This window comes from Mesocricetus auratus, unplaced genomic scaffold, assembly GCF_017639785.1.
Source record: "Mesocricetus auratus isolate SY011 unplaced genomic scaffold, BCM_Maur_2.0 Super-Scaffold_100019, whole genome shotgun sequence".
Taxonomy (NCBI): domain Eukaryota; kingdom Metazoa; phylum Chordata; class Mammalia; order Rodentia; family Cricetidae; genus Mesocricetus; species Mesocricetus auratus.
In genome coordinates, this window is record NW_024429200.1 from 1,625,547 (window position 1) to 1,644,956 (window position 19,410).

The 19,410-nt window shown below is 37.8% G+C and overlaps 1 protein-coding gene across 1 annotated transcript in view; it reads left to right on the forward strand.

The window, feature by feature from the left end:
- Positions 1–19,410, forward strand: part of Kdm7a (lysine demethylase 7A) — a 62,775-nt gene that overhangs the window by 29,939 nt on the left and 13,426 nt on the right. Inside the window, exons 4-12 of the mRNA XM_040728498.1 lie at positions 1,097–1,257; positions 3,131–3,272; positions 3,874–4,060; positions 5,094–5,256; positions 8,231–8,318; positions 9,734–9,840; positions 15,276–15,367; positions 17,510–17,599; positions 18,945–19,154. Coding sequence (XP_040584432.1) covers positions 1,097–1,257; positions 3,131–3,272; positions 3,874–4,060; positions 5,094–5,256; positions 8,231–8,318; positions 9,734–9,840; positions 15,276–15,367; positions 17,510–17,599; positions 18,945–19,154 — 1,240 coding nt within the window. The remainder of the gene's footprint in view (positions 1–1,096; positions 1,258–3,130; positions 3,273–3,873; positions 4,061–5,093; positions 5,257–8,230; positions 8,319–9,733; positions 9,841–15,275; positions 15,368–17,509; positions 17,600–18,944; positions 19,155–19,410) is intronic.

The following is a 19,410-nucleotide window of genomic DNA, read 5'->3' on the forward strand; positions in this document are numbered from 1 at the left end:
GCTGAGAAATAGAAAATATATGAAACAGTGTTTCCACATGATTTTGTTGAATTAAGAGTCTTATTCTCAAGCTGTCGGTTACTAGTTCCCAAGTTGTAGAAGGAAGCTTGCTTGTTTTCCTTTTTATTGGGCAGTGCTTGATTTATTTGGGGCCTAGCCCTAGACTTCTACTCAGGGCCTATTTACAGGTCTTAGAGGTTTTATGTTCTTCCAACACCATCTATGCAAATTAGTGTCTGTGGGTATACAGCTTTTCAGGGAAAGGAGATGGCTTTGACTTATTTCAAAGATTTGTGACCCTTAAATCATTAGTAATTCTTATACTTTTCTGCTAACATAAACATGAGAATAGATTACAGCTGGTCACAAACGTCCAGACTGTTATTGCTGTTAACTAAAGGGCTACTTTTGATTAACTCCATAAGCTTTTGGTTATTTAAACCACAGTAAAATCATAATAAGTATTGAATTAAACATAGTTGATATAATTTACATAAAATAAATTGAATGGGTTTTCATAATCCCCTCTTTAAGACTTAATGTAAGTCTTTTGAGCTTTTCTTTCTCCATGAAACTTTTATGTTTATAGGGGTGTGTGTGTGTGTGTGTGTGTGTGTGTTTCTTTAAAGATGTGATTGTGTTATGAATGGTATTATATACTGTTTGCCCTTATGGTCTATATCATAAGTACCTTTTCATATGAATGCATAATTTGCCTCACTCCATAACTATTGTACTGAATCCAGTATTTTACATTCCCATATGATCTATTATTTTATTAATTAAATATGAATTTTACTTTGTAGGTTCTATGAAAGTTTTAAGAGGACAATTAGGTAGAAAAAACTGATATAAACGCTTCCACATTCTTTCTCGTTGTTAACTCATTACCACAGAACTTTTGTTTCAAGACAGGGTTTCTCTGTGGCTTTGGAGCCTGTCCTGGAACGCTCTCTCTGTAGACCAGGCTGGTCTTGAACTCACAGAGATCCGCCTGCCTCTGCCTCCCAAGTGCTGGGATTAAAGGCGTGCGCCACCACCGTCCAGTATCCAATAAACTGCTTATCAATAAAAGTGACAATTGTGTTTTTCTTAGTGCCGATGAAATCGTTGTGAAGATGCATGGCAGTCAGCTGACACAAAGATACCTGGAGAAACATGGATTTGATGTTCCTATTATGGTCCCCAAGTTAGATGACCTTGGACTCAGGCTCCCTTCACCTGCCTTTTCAGTGATGGACGTGGAACGCTATGTAGGTACGAAATTGGCTCCTTTAAGTACTTGAAAAATATGGTAAAATAGGAAATGAAGTATCCTAGCAGTATTGATATGGAATGGAAAATATCGTCTGGATACCTCATAAGGGTCAGGAAAAGTGAAATCTAGTAGTGCTTTTGTTGACTGCAACTCCACAGACCAACAGTGGTCAGAAAAGAATAAAACATTTTCTCTATTCTTATTTATCAGCCTACCCTATTTAATTTGATATTTGTGTAGGGAAAGTCTTTACTGAAGAGCAGCCACAAATTCCAAGAAGACATGAGGAACTGGATAGGTTCTAGCACTGCATGCAGAATGACAGTAGCAGTTCTGAGCCTAGTCTTCTGGGTTCTGTTTCTTGACCTCCTGTCTTTTAGAGGAAGGCCTATAAAAGAGAAGGTTCAGTTCAAACATGTCTTTATGTTAGTGACGTGGTCAATATTGCCATTTAATGATACCTCGACTGACTTGTGATTTTGACACCCAAGAAAGTAAGAAATAAGGCAAAAATTACCAATTGTCAGATCTTGACATTTCATTCCTTTCATTTATTCTCATTATGAAGTTTACAGATGAAATTGGTAATATGTACATGCCATTTGGTAACAAAAGATAGGTGTTAATTTGAGAATCAGAACCCAAATCTACCTTGTCTCAAAATTATGTGTCCACTACTATACATTAGTTCCTTGGCATGTCATATTGAACTTGCCCCTTTATTCATTTTCATTGATAGTTTCATTTAGGAAAATCAAGTTAAATGCCCTGACTTAAACATTCATCTAAATTTAAGTATATGATAAACTAGGGAATAAGGTTAAGATTTAACTGAAACCTAATTGCCTTTAAAGTAAATGGTTAGTGTAATTTTATTATAGGAAAAGTCCAGGTGCTGGAGAGATGGCTCATGGGTTAAGAGCACTGGTTTTTCTTTCAGAGGTCCTGAGTTCAACTCCTCTTCTGGAGTGCAAGCATACATGCAGGCAGAACACTGTATACATAATAAATAAATAAACAGATCTTTAGAAAAGTTGTTTAAACTGCTTTATCCACTAACTTTTAGTACTACAAAGTTCTTCAGCTTTAATAACAGTAGTAGAAATCTAAGCCAGGGGCTGGAGTTACAGATAGGTGTGAGCTACCATGTGGAACCTCTGGAAGAGCAGTCAGTGATCTTAACCACTAAGCCATCTTTCCAGCCCCCAGATTTAGACTCTACAGCATTATAAAAATTAAAGGGAAAGGTCAATCTCTTTTATGAATGAGGAAATTGAAACCCAGGAAACAGTGGACAATTTTCATATCCCAGCTTAATTTATTTTTTATCATTATGAGCTACCCATAAGAAATCATTGACACAGAGAAGGCTCAGAAAATTATGTTTTTATATCGATGTTAATTCTATGCAGTTTTATAGGTGGCTTAGTTGTCAGATTAAGCAGATATGGATTTTAGTGTTTTGTTTAGAGTATCTATTTAAGGCAGTAATATACTCGGGAGGCAGAGGCAGGCAGATCTCTTGAGTTTTAGGCTAGCCTGGTCTACAGAGTGAGTTCCAGGACAGCCAGAGCTACAAAGAGAAAAAAACCCTGTTTCAAAAAACAAAAAATGAAACAAACAAACAAACAAACAAAAAAAAGCCAATAACGGGGTGGAGAGATCCCTCAGAGGTTAAGAGCACTGGCTGCTCTTCCAGAGGTCCTGAGTTCAATTCCCAGCACCCACATGGTGGCTCACAACCATCTGTAACGAGATCTGGTGCCCTCTTCTGGTTTGCAGGCAGAACACTGTATACTTAATAATAAGTAAATAAAATAAAGAAACCTTTAAAAAAAGCCAATAACAAGACTATAATTTTTTTCTTTACAGGTGGTGACAAAGTGATAGATGTCATTGATGTGGCAAGGCAGGCAGACAGCAAAATGACACTTCACAATTATGTTAAATACTTCATGAACCCTAACAGACCAAAAGTGTTAAATGTGATCAGCCTTGAATTTTCAGATACAAAGTGAGTATCTAGATTGTTTGCCTTAGCATTCTCAATTTTACTAAATGTAGTTTAATGCTGTGTTTATTTTAGTAAGCGTAGCTATGGCTTTTATAGCTATCCATTGGAAGCAGTGTTGTAGGTTTTGCTTTGCCAGGCTCATAGAAACAAGATGTAGCTGGCATAGTGGTATACGACTTTAATCTCAGCACTCAGGATGCAGAGGCAGGAGAATCCCTGTGAGTTCAAGGCCAGCCTCATTCCAGGACAGCCAGGGCCACATTGTGAGTAGTATTACTAGTGATAATATAATAATGGCATAAAATGAATTTTAAATGTTTAAGTATTGTTAATCTTGAGTTCCATCTAATTGCTTGGTTTGGGTTGAAATGGGAAGACTAGTTTTTTTTGTTGTTTGTTTGTTTGTTTTTGTTTTTTTGCTTTGGAGGTTGTCCTGGAACTCAATCTGGCCTCGAACTCACAGAGATCCGCCTGCCTCTGCCTCCTGAGTGTTGGGATTAAAGGCATGCACCACCAACGCCTGCCTGGGAAGAATAGTTTTAAGAAGTCTTTAATTTGTATTATGTTGGTATATATATGTTTTTTTTCTTTCTTTTTTAAGGATGTCTGAATTGGTGGAGGTCCCTGATATAGCCAGAAAACTTTCGTGGGTGGAAAATTACTGGCCAGATGATTCAGTCTTCCCTAAGCCCTTTGTCCAGAAATACTGCTTAATGGGCGTTCAAGACAGCTATACAGACTTCCACATTGACTTTGGTGGGACTTCTGTCTGGTACCATGTCCTTTGGGTAAGAATAGGGTATTTCTTATTTTCTTATTAATAAAAACATGCCTTATTTTTCTGGCAGGACATTCATTTGCTCTATGTAACATTCGTAAACAGTTAAATATTTTTCTGGTCCTTAAACATTTTATGCATTCTTTTTTCTTTCCTCTTTTTACAGTTTGAGGTGATAGGAAAGGCACCTTTTTTCCTTCTGTATTTTAAGTTGATTTCTGTTAGCCTCTTGTCTCCTGTTTTCTCTTCTTCTTAGTCAATTCACATTAATCTCTGAACCAAATGACTAAAACGGAGCAACATTATGGTGACGATTGCCTCTGGCCTAAGATGAGAATGAGAAAACCAGTTGTATAAATCACAGATGTCTGTAAGATTACTAATTCTTTCAGTTTTTATTTCTTCTGCTTTATCCAGAACTGCACTGCCTAGTAAACATTAGCCTTATGTGGCTAGATTTAAATAATTAAAATTTAGTATGATTAAAAATTGAGTTGTTCATTCACATGAGTTATATTACACCTAACCAATGACTTCTATACTGGAGAGATAATACAATTTAAAAATATAAAGAAATTTCCTTCACATTTCTTGGTGCCTGGCCCAGGACCAGGTCCGATTCAGATTCCTGTGCCTGTGTAGTACTCTGGACTAGAGTTGATGCTGTCTTGAGATCTGGTCTTTTTCTCTGAGGGTGCCAAGAGTTCACTACAGGAAGTTTATTCACAGGTTTTTAAATCTGTAAAAATGGTTCTGAAGATGAAATGTGAGAGATGACTGTGCTGTGACGTAATTGACTTCTGTTTGTGCCTCTTTATGGGCCACTTGCAGTGCTTGCTTTGGTAGGGTCGTTGACCTTGTCAGTTGGAGGTGGGAGGAGTTTTAGTTCCTGTGAGCTTGGCTGCTGATCAAATGTGTGACTTTTGAACCTAAACAAAATCTCATTAAGTTTTATTTAGATCCTTTTACTGGGAAATTGTACCAAAGTAGACCATCCTGAGAATGGCTTTTCTTTTCAAAGTAGTATGATTACTTCCTTCTAGGGTGAGAAGATTTTTTATTTGATAAAGCCAACAAATGAAAATTTGGCACTCTATGAATCTTGGAGTTCATCTGTGACCCAGAGTGAGGTGTTCTTTGGAGATAAAGTAGATAAATGCTACAAATGTGTGGTAAAGCAGGGACATACCTTATTTGTTCCTACAGGTAAGGTTTTAATCTCATCCCCTACTTCTATGGTTGATTGTTGAGGGCTGGGATGATCCAAGGCTTTCCCTGAGACCTTGATGCATGGAAAATAAACAGTTCCTTGTTTAAAACCAGGAACATGCTTGGCAGAGCTAGTAATAGCCTGGGTTTAAGGCCTTGGGAGCTTTTCTGTGAGACCCTGATGTATGAAGAAGAAACAGTTCCTTCTCTAAAACCAGGAACATGCTTGACAGAGCCAGTAATGGCCCAGGGCTGGGACCTTGGGAGAGCCGCCTCCGATCCTGAGAACCCAACTCTTGCCACCTTACAAGGCTGTCTATGGTTATCAGTCCCAAGGCTGCTGTAAATTCTGTCTATAAAGCTCTTGAGATACCCTGTGTTTTTCTTATGCAGCATTGTTTGATTACCTTTCCACTGTCTTTTTGTTCTACTATATGATAGTTTCTGCCAACCTGCTGTATGTCTTAATAAGCTTGCTTGGCATAAGACACAGTTTGTGCAATATCTCCTGACCTCACCTTTTCTCTTTTCTTTACCTCCTGGCCACCTCTAACTTAGGACCTACCTACTGGTCTAGCTTAGTTGATAGTGAGTAAGTCCCATGGAGTCAGCTTATAATTAGAAATCAACTTTGGCTTTAACCTATTTGTTAAATAAAAAATAACTTTTATGGAATTACCTAAGAAGGTCTAAGGACTTTTGACTTGATTGTTCCTTAGAGGACTTAATCACCATCCAATTAAATGGTACAATTGAATGATTTTTGATAAATGAGTATGATCACATAACCATCACTGCCATCTAAGTGGAGAGTCATTCACTTAATGTCCAAAAGAAACTCAATACTTTTTAGCAGATACTGCCATTCCCTGCTTCCTTGACCTACTGGCAACTGCTGATATACTTTCTATGCATTTACCTATTTTGATGCTTAATATGTTTCCTTTTGTGTCTGGCCTCTTCCCTCTATCTCTTCCCTCCTGGCTTTTTTTTTTTTTTTTTTTTTTTTTTTTTTTTTTTTTTTTTTTTTTTTGATTTTGGACACAGGGTCTCATAGCTCAAGCTGGCCTGTAACTCACTGTAGCTGAAAATGACCTTGAACTCCTGATTCTCTTGCCTCTCCTGAGTGATGAGATTGTAGGCATGTGCTATCATCTCCGGCTGTGAGTAACTTTTACTTACCTAGTATTCCCTTGGCTCATCTATAGCATAGCATACATAAATGCTCAATCTTTTTGGCCTAACAGTATTCCTTTGCAGGATATACCATAGTTTGCTTACCCATTCATTAGTTGATAGACATTTGGGCTGTTTTCTGTTTTGTGATTTTATGAATAGTGTTTCGAACAGTTGTGCAAACTTTTATGTAGAGGCATGTTTTTGTTTAATTTCTTTTGAGTATGTACTAAATAAAATTGTATTAACAATATTTAATTCTTTAAGGACTACCAAACTTCTCTGTACTGTATATCTCAAGTATAGGTATTGATATATTGGTTGGCGGTATGAATACACTGTTGAGAACAGTGTTCTTCTGGCTTGGGTAGCCTAATAATGGTTATAGAATTTACAGGACTGTTACTACATGTTCTGCTTTTCTACCTTGCCTCTGGTATAGAGTAATGAGTAAATTAATGAATCAGTGTCTAGAAGTATTGGGATTTATGTCAAGATTTTGAAAGGAATCTTTAAATCTTCTCCCAGTGCTATTATAATTTTTCCATTCTATCCTTTTAAAAATAAAATTGGAGGTCATAGGTTATTGGACATCCTACATAAATAACTTCTTATAAGTTAATTTAGTGGTCTGCTGGAGTGTGTAAGGAAGAAATTAAAAGATAATTTATGAAGAAATGCTGGTTTTCGTTTGTTTGTTTTGTTTTATGCCTGTACTACCAGCAACATAAGAGTCACAAGTCTGCAAACCAGTTCATGTGAGCTAGGGACAGTTGAGATTCATTAGCATTTGGGGTAGCTTGGGGTCTTTCCAGCTTCATCCAGTATAAAGATCACCAAAAGGGCTTATAAAACCACAGACTTCTGGGCCTTTCTCTTAAGGCTCTCCTTCCATGAATGCAGGATGGGCCTTAGAGTTTGCATCTTTAACAAGTTGCTGACTGATGGTGCTAGTTTCTGGACTGCATTCAGACAGTCACTGCTTTAAGAAATGGAATTTTTTCCCCCCAAGATGATCGGTAGCTTTCTAAACAAACTATTCTATGGCTTTCTTTAATCTACAGAGTAGTTGTATTCCTGGAAATGGCGCCAAAACCATGTATAAGTATGTTTTTAAAATAATGGAATTTTCGTTTCTAGTCCTGGTTTTTATTGAACATTTCTTTGTTACCTATATGAATGCCCAGGAGAATTTATAATTTTTAATCTGTATGTTCAGTCTACTAACACTTAAAAAGTTAGACATCATCTGTTAGAAATGTCTCTCATTTTGAAAACACCCCAATGGAAATAAACCATTTAATCATCAGCATTTAATTTTAAATGTGGGTGATCTATCTGCCTTGCCTCCTGCTGGAGCAGGGTGTCACATTGTGTTCCCTGATGTTTCCTTAAAGCACATTCCTTTCAGGGCACTTACTTCATGGGACACTTGGGAAGCAGATTGCTCAGTTAATCTTATACGCATTAATAGAAAATTATTTCCTCATTCAAACCAGATTTGACTGGCTCCAGAATAAAATACTTCATTGTGAAAGTGTTATCCAAACCCTCATTTTCTTCCCTCAGACTCAGCACAAAGCTTAGCATATTACAGGCTTTTAATAAGTACTTAAATGAATGAGTCAATCTGTTGTCACAAGCACCAGCTTCTTTAGTGCTGGGATATTGAAGGAGGAAACTTAGGACTGTGCCATGAAGTAAATTGATACTGGTATTTAAGTCACTTACTTCACAGGTAGAAGAACGTCTGTTTAGTTTAGAAATCAAAACATCACTGATTGGTGTGTTTCAGGGTGGATTCATGCTGTGCTCACTTCTCAGGACTGTATGGCTTTTGGCGGTAACTTTCTGCACAACCTCAACATTGGCATGCAGCTCAGGTTTGTGTCATCGATATTGAAAGGATCTTTTGTTCTTAATTAGAACAGTTTTGCTTGTTTCTTATTCAAAAAATGAAGTATTTATTTTGAGATCTGATGGAAATAGGCCTTGAGGAATGTATATGAATGGGAACTTTTTTTTTTTTTTTCTGGAGACAGGGTTTCTCTGTGTAATAGCTCTGGCTGCCCTGGAACTAAACTCTGTAGACCAGGCTGGCCATGAACTCACGGAGATCCTCCTGGCTCCGCTTCCTGAGAGCTGGGATTAAAGGTGTGTGCTACCACTGCCTGGCTAGGAATGGGAACTTTTAACAAAAAGTATGCTTTTCTTAGTCAATAAACTAGTGTTATGAAAATGAATTTACTTAATCAGATTTGGATGTCACCTGTGAAGCTGGAACAGTCAGGATTGCTATTAGAACACCTTTGAATTTTGTTGTAGGTAAAGTGTGGTCAGTTACTCTCCTTTCGATGTGATCTGGCCTGCTTGCTAACTGTTCTTTCATTGTACCTTGAAAGGCTTAGGGTTAGCCACATTGCACATGGTAAGAATGCTTTCTGGTTGCTACTGCATGAGGACTGAGAAGAGGGGCAATACCTTTGGGGAGGCACATTGGGATTCTCCAAATGTGGTGACTCTTGTGACTCTGCATGTACATTGGATGCTTGCTCTTTGCATTGTCAAAGGAAATGGTGGCCTACAAAGAAGGTGGTGACTCTTACAGAGCACAGGCTTTAAACTGTTCGGTTGTGTGCCTACGAGGTATAAGTTTTAATCTTCTGGAAAAGAGATGGCTTCTTCTACATGTGTTATTGCTGCAACCCTGACTGAAGGCCAATATTGTGCAAATTGTGGTCCCTGTCTTTATATCTTGACTAGTGCTAAATAATGGTCTTGATCTTGAATGCTTGGTAGAGCCTAAAGAAACATTGATGGGTATTTCAGGGTTGTCCAGCATATAGAACTGATCTTTAAACCTACTATTAGTAGAATCTTCATAGAATCCTTTTTTGTTAAAGTTAGGAAACAAGTCCTAAGAAGTGATCTTTTGTAGTACCCAGGATAATTCTTTTGGTTTTTTCGAGACAGGGTTTCTCTTTGTGGCTTTGGAACCTGTTCTGGAACTTGCTCTGTAGATCAGGCTGGTCTGGAACTCACAGAGATCCACTTGCCTCCTGAGTGTTGATCAAAGGTGTGCTCCACTGATGCCCAGCCTGTCCAGTGTAACTCTTAAGTTGACTAGCAAATTTATGAAGGCCAGAACCTGCATAAGATCACAGTTCAGTGTTGTCGAAAGGTGTTGTTAAGGAAATGTATAGTCCTTCATACTTATCATGGCCTGTTTATTTTCCATTGACTACCTTCATTTAACTTCAAAATGATAATACTAATTCTTCAAATTTTATTCATTTAGGTGTTATGAGATGGAGAAAAGACTAAAAACACCAGATCTTTTCAAATTCCCTTTCTTTGAAGCCATATGCTGGTTTGTAGCCAAAAGTTTGCTGGAAACCCTGAAAGGTAATGAGTGATTTGTACACTTGTGTTTGTACACGTGTGATAAGATGTGTGATTGCAGATTCTTTCAGGGAGACCCTTTGCTAGATGTCACTGTCACTTTTGAAGTGATTTTATTTCTATTTTTAATTATGTAGGTATGTGGGAGGGTTGTACATGTGAGTACTCAGGTCCTCTGTGAGAACAATACTTGCTTGTGACTTGCTGAACCATCTCTCCAGTCTGGTTTCCTCCCCTTTAAAAAAGTGTGCATTTCTTTCCCCTTCCCCAGCTAAGAATTGTTTTTAGCAGTTAGGGCAGTGGTTCCCAACCTTCCTAATGATGTGACCCTTTAATACAGTTCCTCATGTTGTGGTGACCCCACCACCACCATAAAATTGATTTCGTTGCTACTTCATAACTATAATTTTGCTATTGTAATGAATCATAATATAAATGTCTGATATGTGACCCCAAAAGGGTCAAGACCCAGAGGTTGAGAACCTAGTCTATAGCTATCCCCTCCTTATTAGAAGTCAGGCATCTATATACAAATTACCGGAAAATAATCGTTTCATTTAGTGGGTGAGTGGCCTGCATACATTTTAGTGTCTTGCTCTCAAAAGTGTAGCTTGTGTAAATAGACAGACCTAACACTTGTTCTGAAATACTTGCTTTAAAAATTAGATTGGGGGAATGGGCATGGTGGTGTATGCCTTTAACCCCTGTACTCAGGAGGCAGAGATAGGCAGATCTCTCTGAGTTGAAGTCAGTCTGGTGTACATAATGAGTCCTAGGTAATCTGGGGTTATGTAGTGAGACCACCACCTCAGTAGACTTAAGGTAAATAGGGAGTGATGTGTACTTTGAATTTTTGTGCCGTCAGTCACCGTTATAACCATGATGTTAGCTAGTTTAATTCACCTGTTAGCATATAAACCCAATTGAGGGGCTGGAGAGATGACTCAGCAGTTAAGAGCACTGGTCTCTTCCAGAGATCCTGACTTCAATTCCTAGCAACCACATGGTGGCTCACAACTATCTATGCTGAGACCTGGTGTTGTCTTCTGGCATGAAGGCATATATGCAGGCAGAACACTGTAAACATAATGAATAAATAAATCAACCCAACTAAAGAAAAAACATTTTTAGCTGGGCCTGAGGGCACAGACCTATAATTCCATTCGGCTATTTGAGAGGCTATGACAGGAGGATTACATGTTCAGGACCAGCCTGGGAAACTTGGTGAGACCTTGTCTCAAAGTAAGAGGGGTAGAGATAATATAGCTCATTGAAAAGCAGGTATGAGATCCTAGGCTCAATTCCCACTACCACATGAAAAAAAAAAAAAGGTTTTAAAGAATTTGTTTATATTTAGACTTGAAGATGTTCTTTTACATGGTACAATTTCAGATTTTGGTATTTTTTTATTTTGACTTAATGATTAAGCAAACAGTCAAGTTAGAGACTGAATTGAACTTCATTCTGCTTTTCATTCTCTGCTAGTGAGAATATAATTTGTATTGTTTTTTCTAATTAGTCTGCAAATGGTGATACTCTTTATATATATGTGTGTATATATATAATTTTTATGTGTATGAGTATCTGTGTATGTGTCTGTCTGTGTGTGTGTGTCTGCGTGTGTGTGTGTGCACCATGTGCACCTGGAGTTACAGGTGTTTAGGGGCCACTGTCCAAGTGAGGGTTTCTATTGCTGTAGAGACACCATGACCCCAGAAGCTCTTATGAGGAAAACATTTAATTGAGGACTAAACTTGAGAGGTTTAGTTCATTATTGTCATGGTAGGGAGCATGGCAGCGGGCAGGCATGGTGCTGGAAAGGTAGCTGAGAGTTCTGGATCTGCAGGCAGCAGGAAAAGAGAGACACTGAGCATGGCTTGAGCTTCTGAAACTTCAAAGCCCACCCCCAGTGACACTTCCTCCAACAAGGCCACACCTCCTAATAGTACCACTCCCTGTGAGCCTGTGGGAGCCATTTTCTTTCAAACCAACACTGCCATCATGTGGGTAATGGGAACTGAACCTGGTTCCTCTGCAGGAACAGCAGGTGTTAAACTGCTTTGTCATCTCTGGTCCCAAATGATAGTACTATCAGAGTTAACTCTCAGGAGAGAGAACAGATGGAGCGAGATATAGTGGTCTAGAGTGTGGACATTTATTTCTTTATCCATTTAATAGTTAAATGGATAAGTAAGAAAAGGTGAAATGAAAAAAGTTACCTACAGTTTATTTTTATTATAGTGTTCCCTCCCTCCCTCCCTCTCTCCCTCCCTTCCTCTCCCCCCCCCTCTCTGTCTGTCTCTCGTCTCTGTCTCTTGTCTCTGTCTGGGATCATTTCCCTCCAAGAAAAAAAGGGGGTCAGCGAGGTTGTAATGTGCTTGCTGTTACCTGAGTTTGAACCCTGGAACCACATAGGAGTAAAAGGAGAGAACCAATTCTGCATTTGTCCTCTGAGCTTATACACATACAAAATAATAAAACAAAACAAAACAGTTATAAAGATGCCACCTTATTTTGAATGGAAGGTGAGAACGGTCCTTGTAGTACATTGTCAGGAGAGAGGCTGTGACATAGGACATGTGTGATTGGTTAGGGTTCCCCAGATGAGGAAGACCATGCAGGAACAGCATGAGTCCTTAGTGTGAATCCCTGGCTCTGTCAAGTGTTGTTGTTGACTAATGGGATGGCAGTGGATTGTAGAGTTGCACTTGTTTCTCAGTGACCAGATTTTGTTGTTGATTTTTCCTTTGAACATAGTCGCCAAGTTCAAGTCCAGAACAGCAGGAACATGTGTTATACACTTGTAAAAATATTTATAAATGTGGCTCCAATTTAGTCTTAGAAATAACTAGTATTTTAATCACATCACATAAAAATGTGCAGAAATACTGAGGTCTATGACATTCATTATTGAGGATCTCCCCTGCCTTCTTATTTTTAGACAGGGTGAGTATGTAGCCTTGGCTGACCTGGAACTCACTATGTAGACTAGGCTGGCTTGAATCCACAGAGATTGCCTTGTTTCTGCCTTCCCAGTGCTGAGATTAAAAGCATGTGTCATCACAGCTGGCCCATCTGAAGAATGATCATGGAGCATTTGTCTCTATCTTCTTTAATGTCTTCTGAAATTTTTGTTTTAACCTTGCACTTACTTGATAGACTTAACTTCTAGGTACTTTACATTTTGCTATTATAAAAGTAGCATATAGTTGTATACTATTATTCCCATGGTGGAATCATGAGAAATTGCTTTTTTCGTATTTCAAAATGGTCAACTCCATTAGCTCAGCGTTATAGCAATGTGATGGTTAAACCCAGGACCTTGTGCATACCAGACAAGTGTTCTGTAACCCTGGCCCTGAAACAGGCTGGCTTGTTTGTTTTGATTTTTGAGACAGGGTTTCTCTGTGTAGTCCTGACTATTCTGGAATTAGCTTTGTAGACTAGGCTAGCCTCAATTTCAGAGATGTGTCTGCCTCTGTCTCTGAAATGCTGTGTGTGATTAAAGGCTTGGCCACCATCATCTGGCTAAACAGGCATTTTCCAAAGCATTAAATTGTTTTTGTTTATCTTGAATATCAGTTACCTGAGTAACAGCCTTTTTTGTTGTGTTCTGTTGAGACAGGGTTTCTCTTTGTAACAGTCCTGGTTGTCTTGGAACTTGCTTTGTAGACCAGGCTAGCCTTGAACTGACTGAGATCCACCTGCCTCTGCCTCCCAAGTGCTGGGATTAAAGGTGTGTGCCACCACCGCCCGGCTAACAGCCTTCTTTAAACTAGGTACACACATGTATATATGTTGTCCGTTATTATAGGCTCATCCTGGAAATAGGGATAGTCATCTTGTTACCTCATAGTACATTCTTCATGACTAACCTTCTAGTTTCTTATTGTGGACTGTTTGCCCTTCTTATTGTGGACTTTATAACTCTGATTGTTATAAAGCATGTGTGATTATGATGGGCTAAGTGAGAGTTGATAGTATGAATTTCCAAACTTTATTTCATGCCAGTGACAATAACAATCAGCCAGTTTGGATTTTGTAAGCAAGTCAGCCATTAGATGGAACTGAAATGTTTTGCTTTTGCTTCAACTTAACTGAATTTTGACGGCATGAAATACTGCACTTGGGTTTTTTAATCACTCTTTCAAAACCCCAGAAAAGGCATTTATATATGTGATGTGTAAATTTATACATATAACAAGGTTACTGGATACAAAATTGCTATAAAAAATGGAAAGAAAAATCTTGATACCATCCTTACAAGATAATTAAGTTACATCTTCCTCGTCTTATGTAGTTGACTGTCTTGACTTTTACAATAATCCTTTTCTTTAGTTCCATCACCCATGTTTTGGATGGAAATAATATTTCTACTTGTAAATTTCATACTTATATTATCCTGTCATCTTTAGAATTATATTTTACCTATTTATTTTCGTGTGGGAGGGGTGTGTCTGCCACTACATGTGTCTTATGTGTCTGAATGTGTGTACATGTGTGCAAGTGTCCTCAGAGGCCAGAAGAAGGCATCAGATCTCTTGGCACTGGACTTAGAGGTAGTTCTGAGCCATGTGGTTGAGAACTGAACTCCAGTCCTGTAAGAGTAGCAAGTATTCTTAACTGCTATGTCATCTATCTGGCCCCACTGATTTTTAAAAAAATCTTTAAATTTATGTGTTTCTTAACACCTATAATTTTAAATTTCTAAACACTTGTTATGTTATCTGTATTGTTGATTTCTGTCTTAATCGCATTTTGAGCATATATGTGATTAAGATCACTGGATATTTGTTGAGGCCTCTTTATGGAACTGAAATACAGATGATTTTTGTAAATGTGCTGAGTATATCTGAAAAAAATGTGTATTTTGCAATTACCAGGTGCAGTACTCATTTATGACTGTCGAGCCAATTCTTATGTTGCTTGAGTTTTTTCAGTCCACTCTTGTGTTTGCTAGAAATATCCCTCTGTGATTGTGAAGATGCTCATTATATTAGTTGTTTGTCTTGTTTTCTGTATTTCAGGCATGTTAGTGTTCAAATTTTAAATGTCTTTCTAGTGAATTGAATTTTTTAATGTGTTGAAATGATGCTTTATTAATGATAATGTATTACTGCAACTATCTCAACTATATCTCAACATCTTTTCCCTACTGTTTTATCTTAAACTTTTCTTCATTTTTATATTCTTAATATAAGTATTTAGCATCATTACATTTAATGTAATGCTTCTTTTTTTTGCCTTTTGAATTGATTATTTTCTGTTCTGGTTTGGGTGTTGAGTTTGATACTTGATGCTTCAAATACCCTGTTTTTAAAGTTTTTTTCTTTAAGGATTTATTTATTCATCTTATGAATATAAGTGCTCTATCTGCATGTATACCTTTATGCCAGAAGAAGGCTAACTTCCTTCCCTCCCTTACTTCACTCCAACAGAACTGAAAGAAGATGGGTTCCAGCCTCAAACTTACTTAGTACAGGGAGTGAAAGCACTGCACACTGCTTTAAAAGTGTGGATGAAAAAAGAAGTAAGTTGGTTTTGCTGTGGGGTTTTTTGTTTTGCTTTTGTGACAAGATTATGAAAACAGCACTTTTGTTGTGTGGGCAGTATTCATGTGTGTTGTAAAAGGAATGGAAATTGTATTCAATATGATATATACTCTGTGAAATATTATATAGAGATGTACTGATTCTTCTTAGAGAATAAAGAGCTTTGGCTTTTTTTATTCCTGGAAAAAAAAATGCAAGTCTATGTAAAGATACTGACTAAGAGACAGACGTGTTGAGCTCTCAGTATGTCAAGCATTGTGCTTTGTCTTTACGTGTGTGGCCTCATTTAGTCTTCACAGTGGCTGTGTGGGGTCTGCGTGCTGCTGGTGCCCCATTTAAGTAACTTTCCCAAGAGAACTGGCGTGGCTAGGACATAAAATTGGACTTGAAGATTGCAAGTCCCCGCTCTTTACCATTGTGGCAGATTTATATAAAAAGGAGGGGAAGGAAGGGGCAAGACTCTTAATTTGTGGTTCAGTTGTTTGCAATTATCCCAGCCTTTTCCTAAGAGTTCATCCAAATCTGCATTTGGAGTTATTGTTTATACTTAATTCCCTTATGCTTCTGTGATATAATTCTTATGCACTTAGACTTAAAACTAATGTGTATAATGATGCATGTTTCTTTCACTAAGCTTTTGAACTCTCACTTCACTGCCATGGAGCTTAACACTAATATTAAATAATATAATATATTATTTATGTAACAATGATAAATATATGTGCTGATGATTTTCAGATTTCCTTGATACCCATTTAAAATAAAAATCTTGCTATTAAGGGGGAAATACGGAGCACCAGTGAGAGACTCACTGTCTATGAAGTACCTGCTGTGTAAGCCTGAGAACAGTTCAACCCTGGGGACCAGTGTAGACTACGGTCGAAGGAAACGCCACACAATTGCCCTTTGACCTCTACTCACATGTCTTGGTGTACATGCAAGCTCGTAATAATAATAATAATACATTTTAAAAAAGAGATACTGGGAAACAATCCGTACTAGGCCATAGTCTGAACATTGTCATTCTCCATTTTACTTTAGGATTAGTGCTACAAATCCATTAGGGCAAGGTGCTCTAGAAACATCCAGGAAAGTAAAAAGATGTCTTGCACTGTCAGATTTTATCATGTGTCTGAGGAGGAAAAGCATATGCAAGTTAACATCTGTGTTAGTGGGATGAACTGTTAGCTGTGGAAGTTGTGCGCCTTTGTCTCCTGGCAGAGGCTTTGGATGGGTGCCTCTCAGATTGTGTGTTGGTGTTGCCTTGAGAACCTCTGAAAAACAAAGCCTCTGCATTGGGATTATGGTTGTAATAGCCTTGGAGTAGACTGTATCCTAAAAATATTCTACCTAATTTCTGTGTATAGAAAATTTTTATCACAAGTATTATTAGACATTGGAAATATGTATATTTTCAAACATTTCTACACTTTTAGTAAATTTGTTCAAAGGTAGGAGACAGTTTTGTTAAAGGACCGTCTCCTACCTTTGATTAAAGGCCGTGGTAGTGCACGCCTTTAATCCCAGCACTCGGGAGGCAGAGGCAGGCGGATCTCTGTGAGTTTGAGACCAGCCTGGTCTACAGAGTGAGTTCCAGGACAGCCTACAAAACAATACAGAGAAACCCTGTCTCAAAAAACCAAAAAACAGAATCTCAGTATCTGTTACCCTGAAATTGAGGGGATTAAATGAGTTCATGCTTACCAACTGTACTTAACAGTATCAAATTTTTAACTCAGATTTATTCAAATTATACTTTCCATGAAAAACAAGGATTACTTAGTACCAATGTTCCCTATAAAAATCCTTATGTATTTTGAATTAAATGTTAGGCTTAATTTTTTTTGTATTAGTAGTTGTACTTGGAATTGGTGGGATTTGAGGTACAGAGTACATTATTAATAAGATCACTGTGAGACAGATCAGATTTAAACTTTAAAATAAGAGGACTTTATTTGATAATGTGGATCTCCTTAGGTGATATTCTACCAAGTATGTAAACTTTTGAGAAGGCTTGACTATCAGCAATGCTTTTAAAATATAGAAAACTTTATAAAGTAAGCTGGGCTTTAAATATTTAAATGACTTTGGTTTTCTTATCTTTATTACTCCAAATACAGCTTGTATCTGAACATGCCTTTGAAATTCCAGACAATGTTAGACCTGGCCATCTTATTAAGGAACTTTCTAAAGTAATTCGAGCAATAGAGGTAAGAATAGAAGTGAGCGTGAGTTTGTCTGCTTGCTATCTGTCTTGAGAAGCAAATGAATCTGCCACCATGCTGTAAATATTGAAAGCACTTACACGTGTGAAGGAATGGAATCAGCTGACTTAGCTCTACAGATTTTAGGCTTCTAGTGTCTTACAAAAAAATGTGGAGTATTGCGTTGTGATCAGATAACACAGAGACAGTTCCAGTTACTGTCAAGTCTTTAAGTTCCTTCAAAGGTTAAGCAAAAGTCACAATGCGGTTTTTAGATCTACTTAGTTTCAGTTAGCTAGAGATGAATGTTTGTGAAATAATTAGAGGAAGGGATAAAACAGTAAGGTGAATGAAGCTGGGTTGGAAAGAATATTATGGAATTCCTTGGCCAAAACACTGGAACAGCTTGAGAAGTCAGTGCCTTTGATAAAAGCCAAGCCCATATATGTGAAATGTTTTAATTTATTAAAGAGCTGATGTTGGTATTGAAAAAAGGGGGGTTTTCATTAAAGTAATTCTTCTGGAAAGTAACTTCATGAGCAAATAGTTTGAAATAAGAGGAAATTCACTGGAGGAATGAAAGCCACTTGGTAAATTACACTAGGTAATTTGCATTTACACAAGTAATTTACATAACTTGTAATCTTTTGTAGAATGGGAAGAGGAGCTGGAGACATGGCTCAGCAGTAGCAGGCTAGGCTCACAGTCACAATGTCAGGAACGGAGAGTAGTGTATATGCACATCTTTTTAGGCAGGTGCTCTCTACCACTGAGCTAAATCTCCAAACCTCTAAGAAAGATTACTATGCTAGGTTTACTCTCCATGGAATAGAATATTTCATGAGATGTAGCAAAAATTTATTAAAGAGTTATAGTAATGTCATTTAATGAGTTTCCTATCAAAAGTCATATATATATATATATATATCATACTGTCTGTAACATATATGTGCATGTGTGTCTCATGCACAGTAAAATCAGAGCAGAATAAGCTCAAAATTGATAGTTTAGCAAACAGGAGTATCATTTCTGAAATGTCAACTCCACTTTTATATTACAAATTTAAGATGGAAGTTTGGTGTGCTGGTGCATGCTTGTAATCCTAGCCCTTAGGAAGCTGAGCCATGCCCACCCCACCCCAACCCCCAAAAATCCTCCCCAAATAAAAAAAGGAAGTGCATTGTCCAGAAAGTGTATGGAGGAAAAGGGAAGAACGTTGAGACTTTGATTTAACTTTGTCTTAAATGATTAAATAAGGGTGTTTTTGTTTTTTAAGTTTTTTACTTGTTTAGTCAGGTATATGTATAGGAGCCTTGCCGTAAAACTAGTGCTCTGAATTTGACTCTTGTAGGAAGAAAATGGCAAACCAGTAAAATCTCAGGGAATTCCTACTGTGTGTCCAGTTTCTCGGCCTTCAAATGAAGCATCTTCACCATATCATTCCCGGCGAAAGATGAGGAAACTTCGAGACCATCATGTCCGAACTCCTTCTAACCTAGACATCCTTGAGCTCCATACAAGGGAAGTCCTCAAAAGACTAGAGATGTGTCCATGGGAGGAGGCAAGTACATGTCAGGACCGAAGGGGTGCTCCGGTAGTACATGGAGCAGTCTGGCTAGTTTCTACTCTATAAATCTAGTCTGTGGGAAACCATGGAGTCTGGTGTTTCTAGTCAACAGTGTGGTTTTAAGATACCTAGATTTCTTTCATTTGCTGACATGTTTATTACTCAATAAAACAAATACATGTTTATCCAAATATCATACATTCTTTTGGGCTCTGAAGAAGAAACCCAGTCTTGAAAAACAGAACAAAAC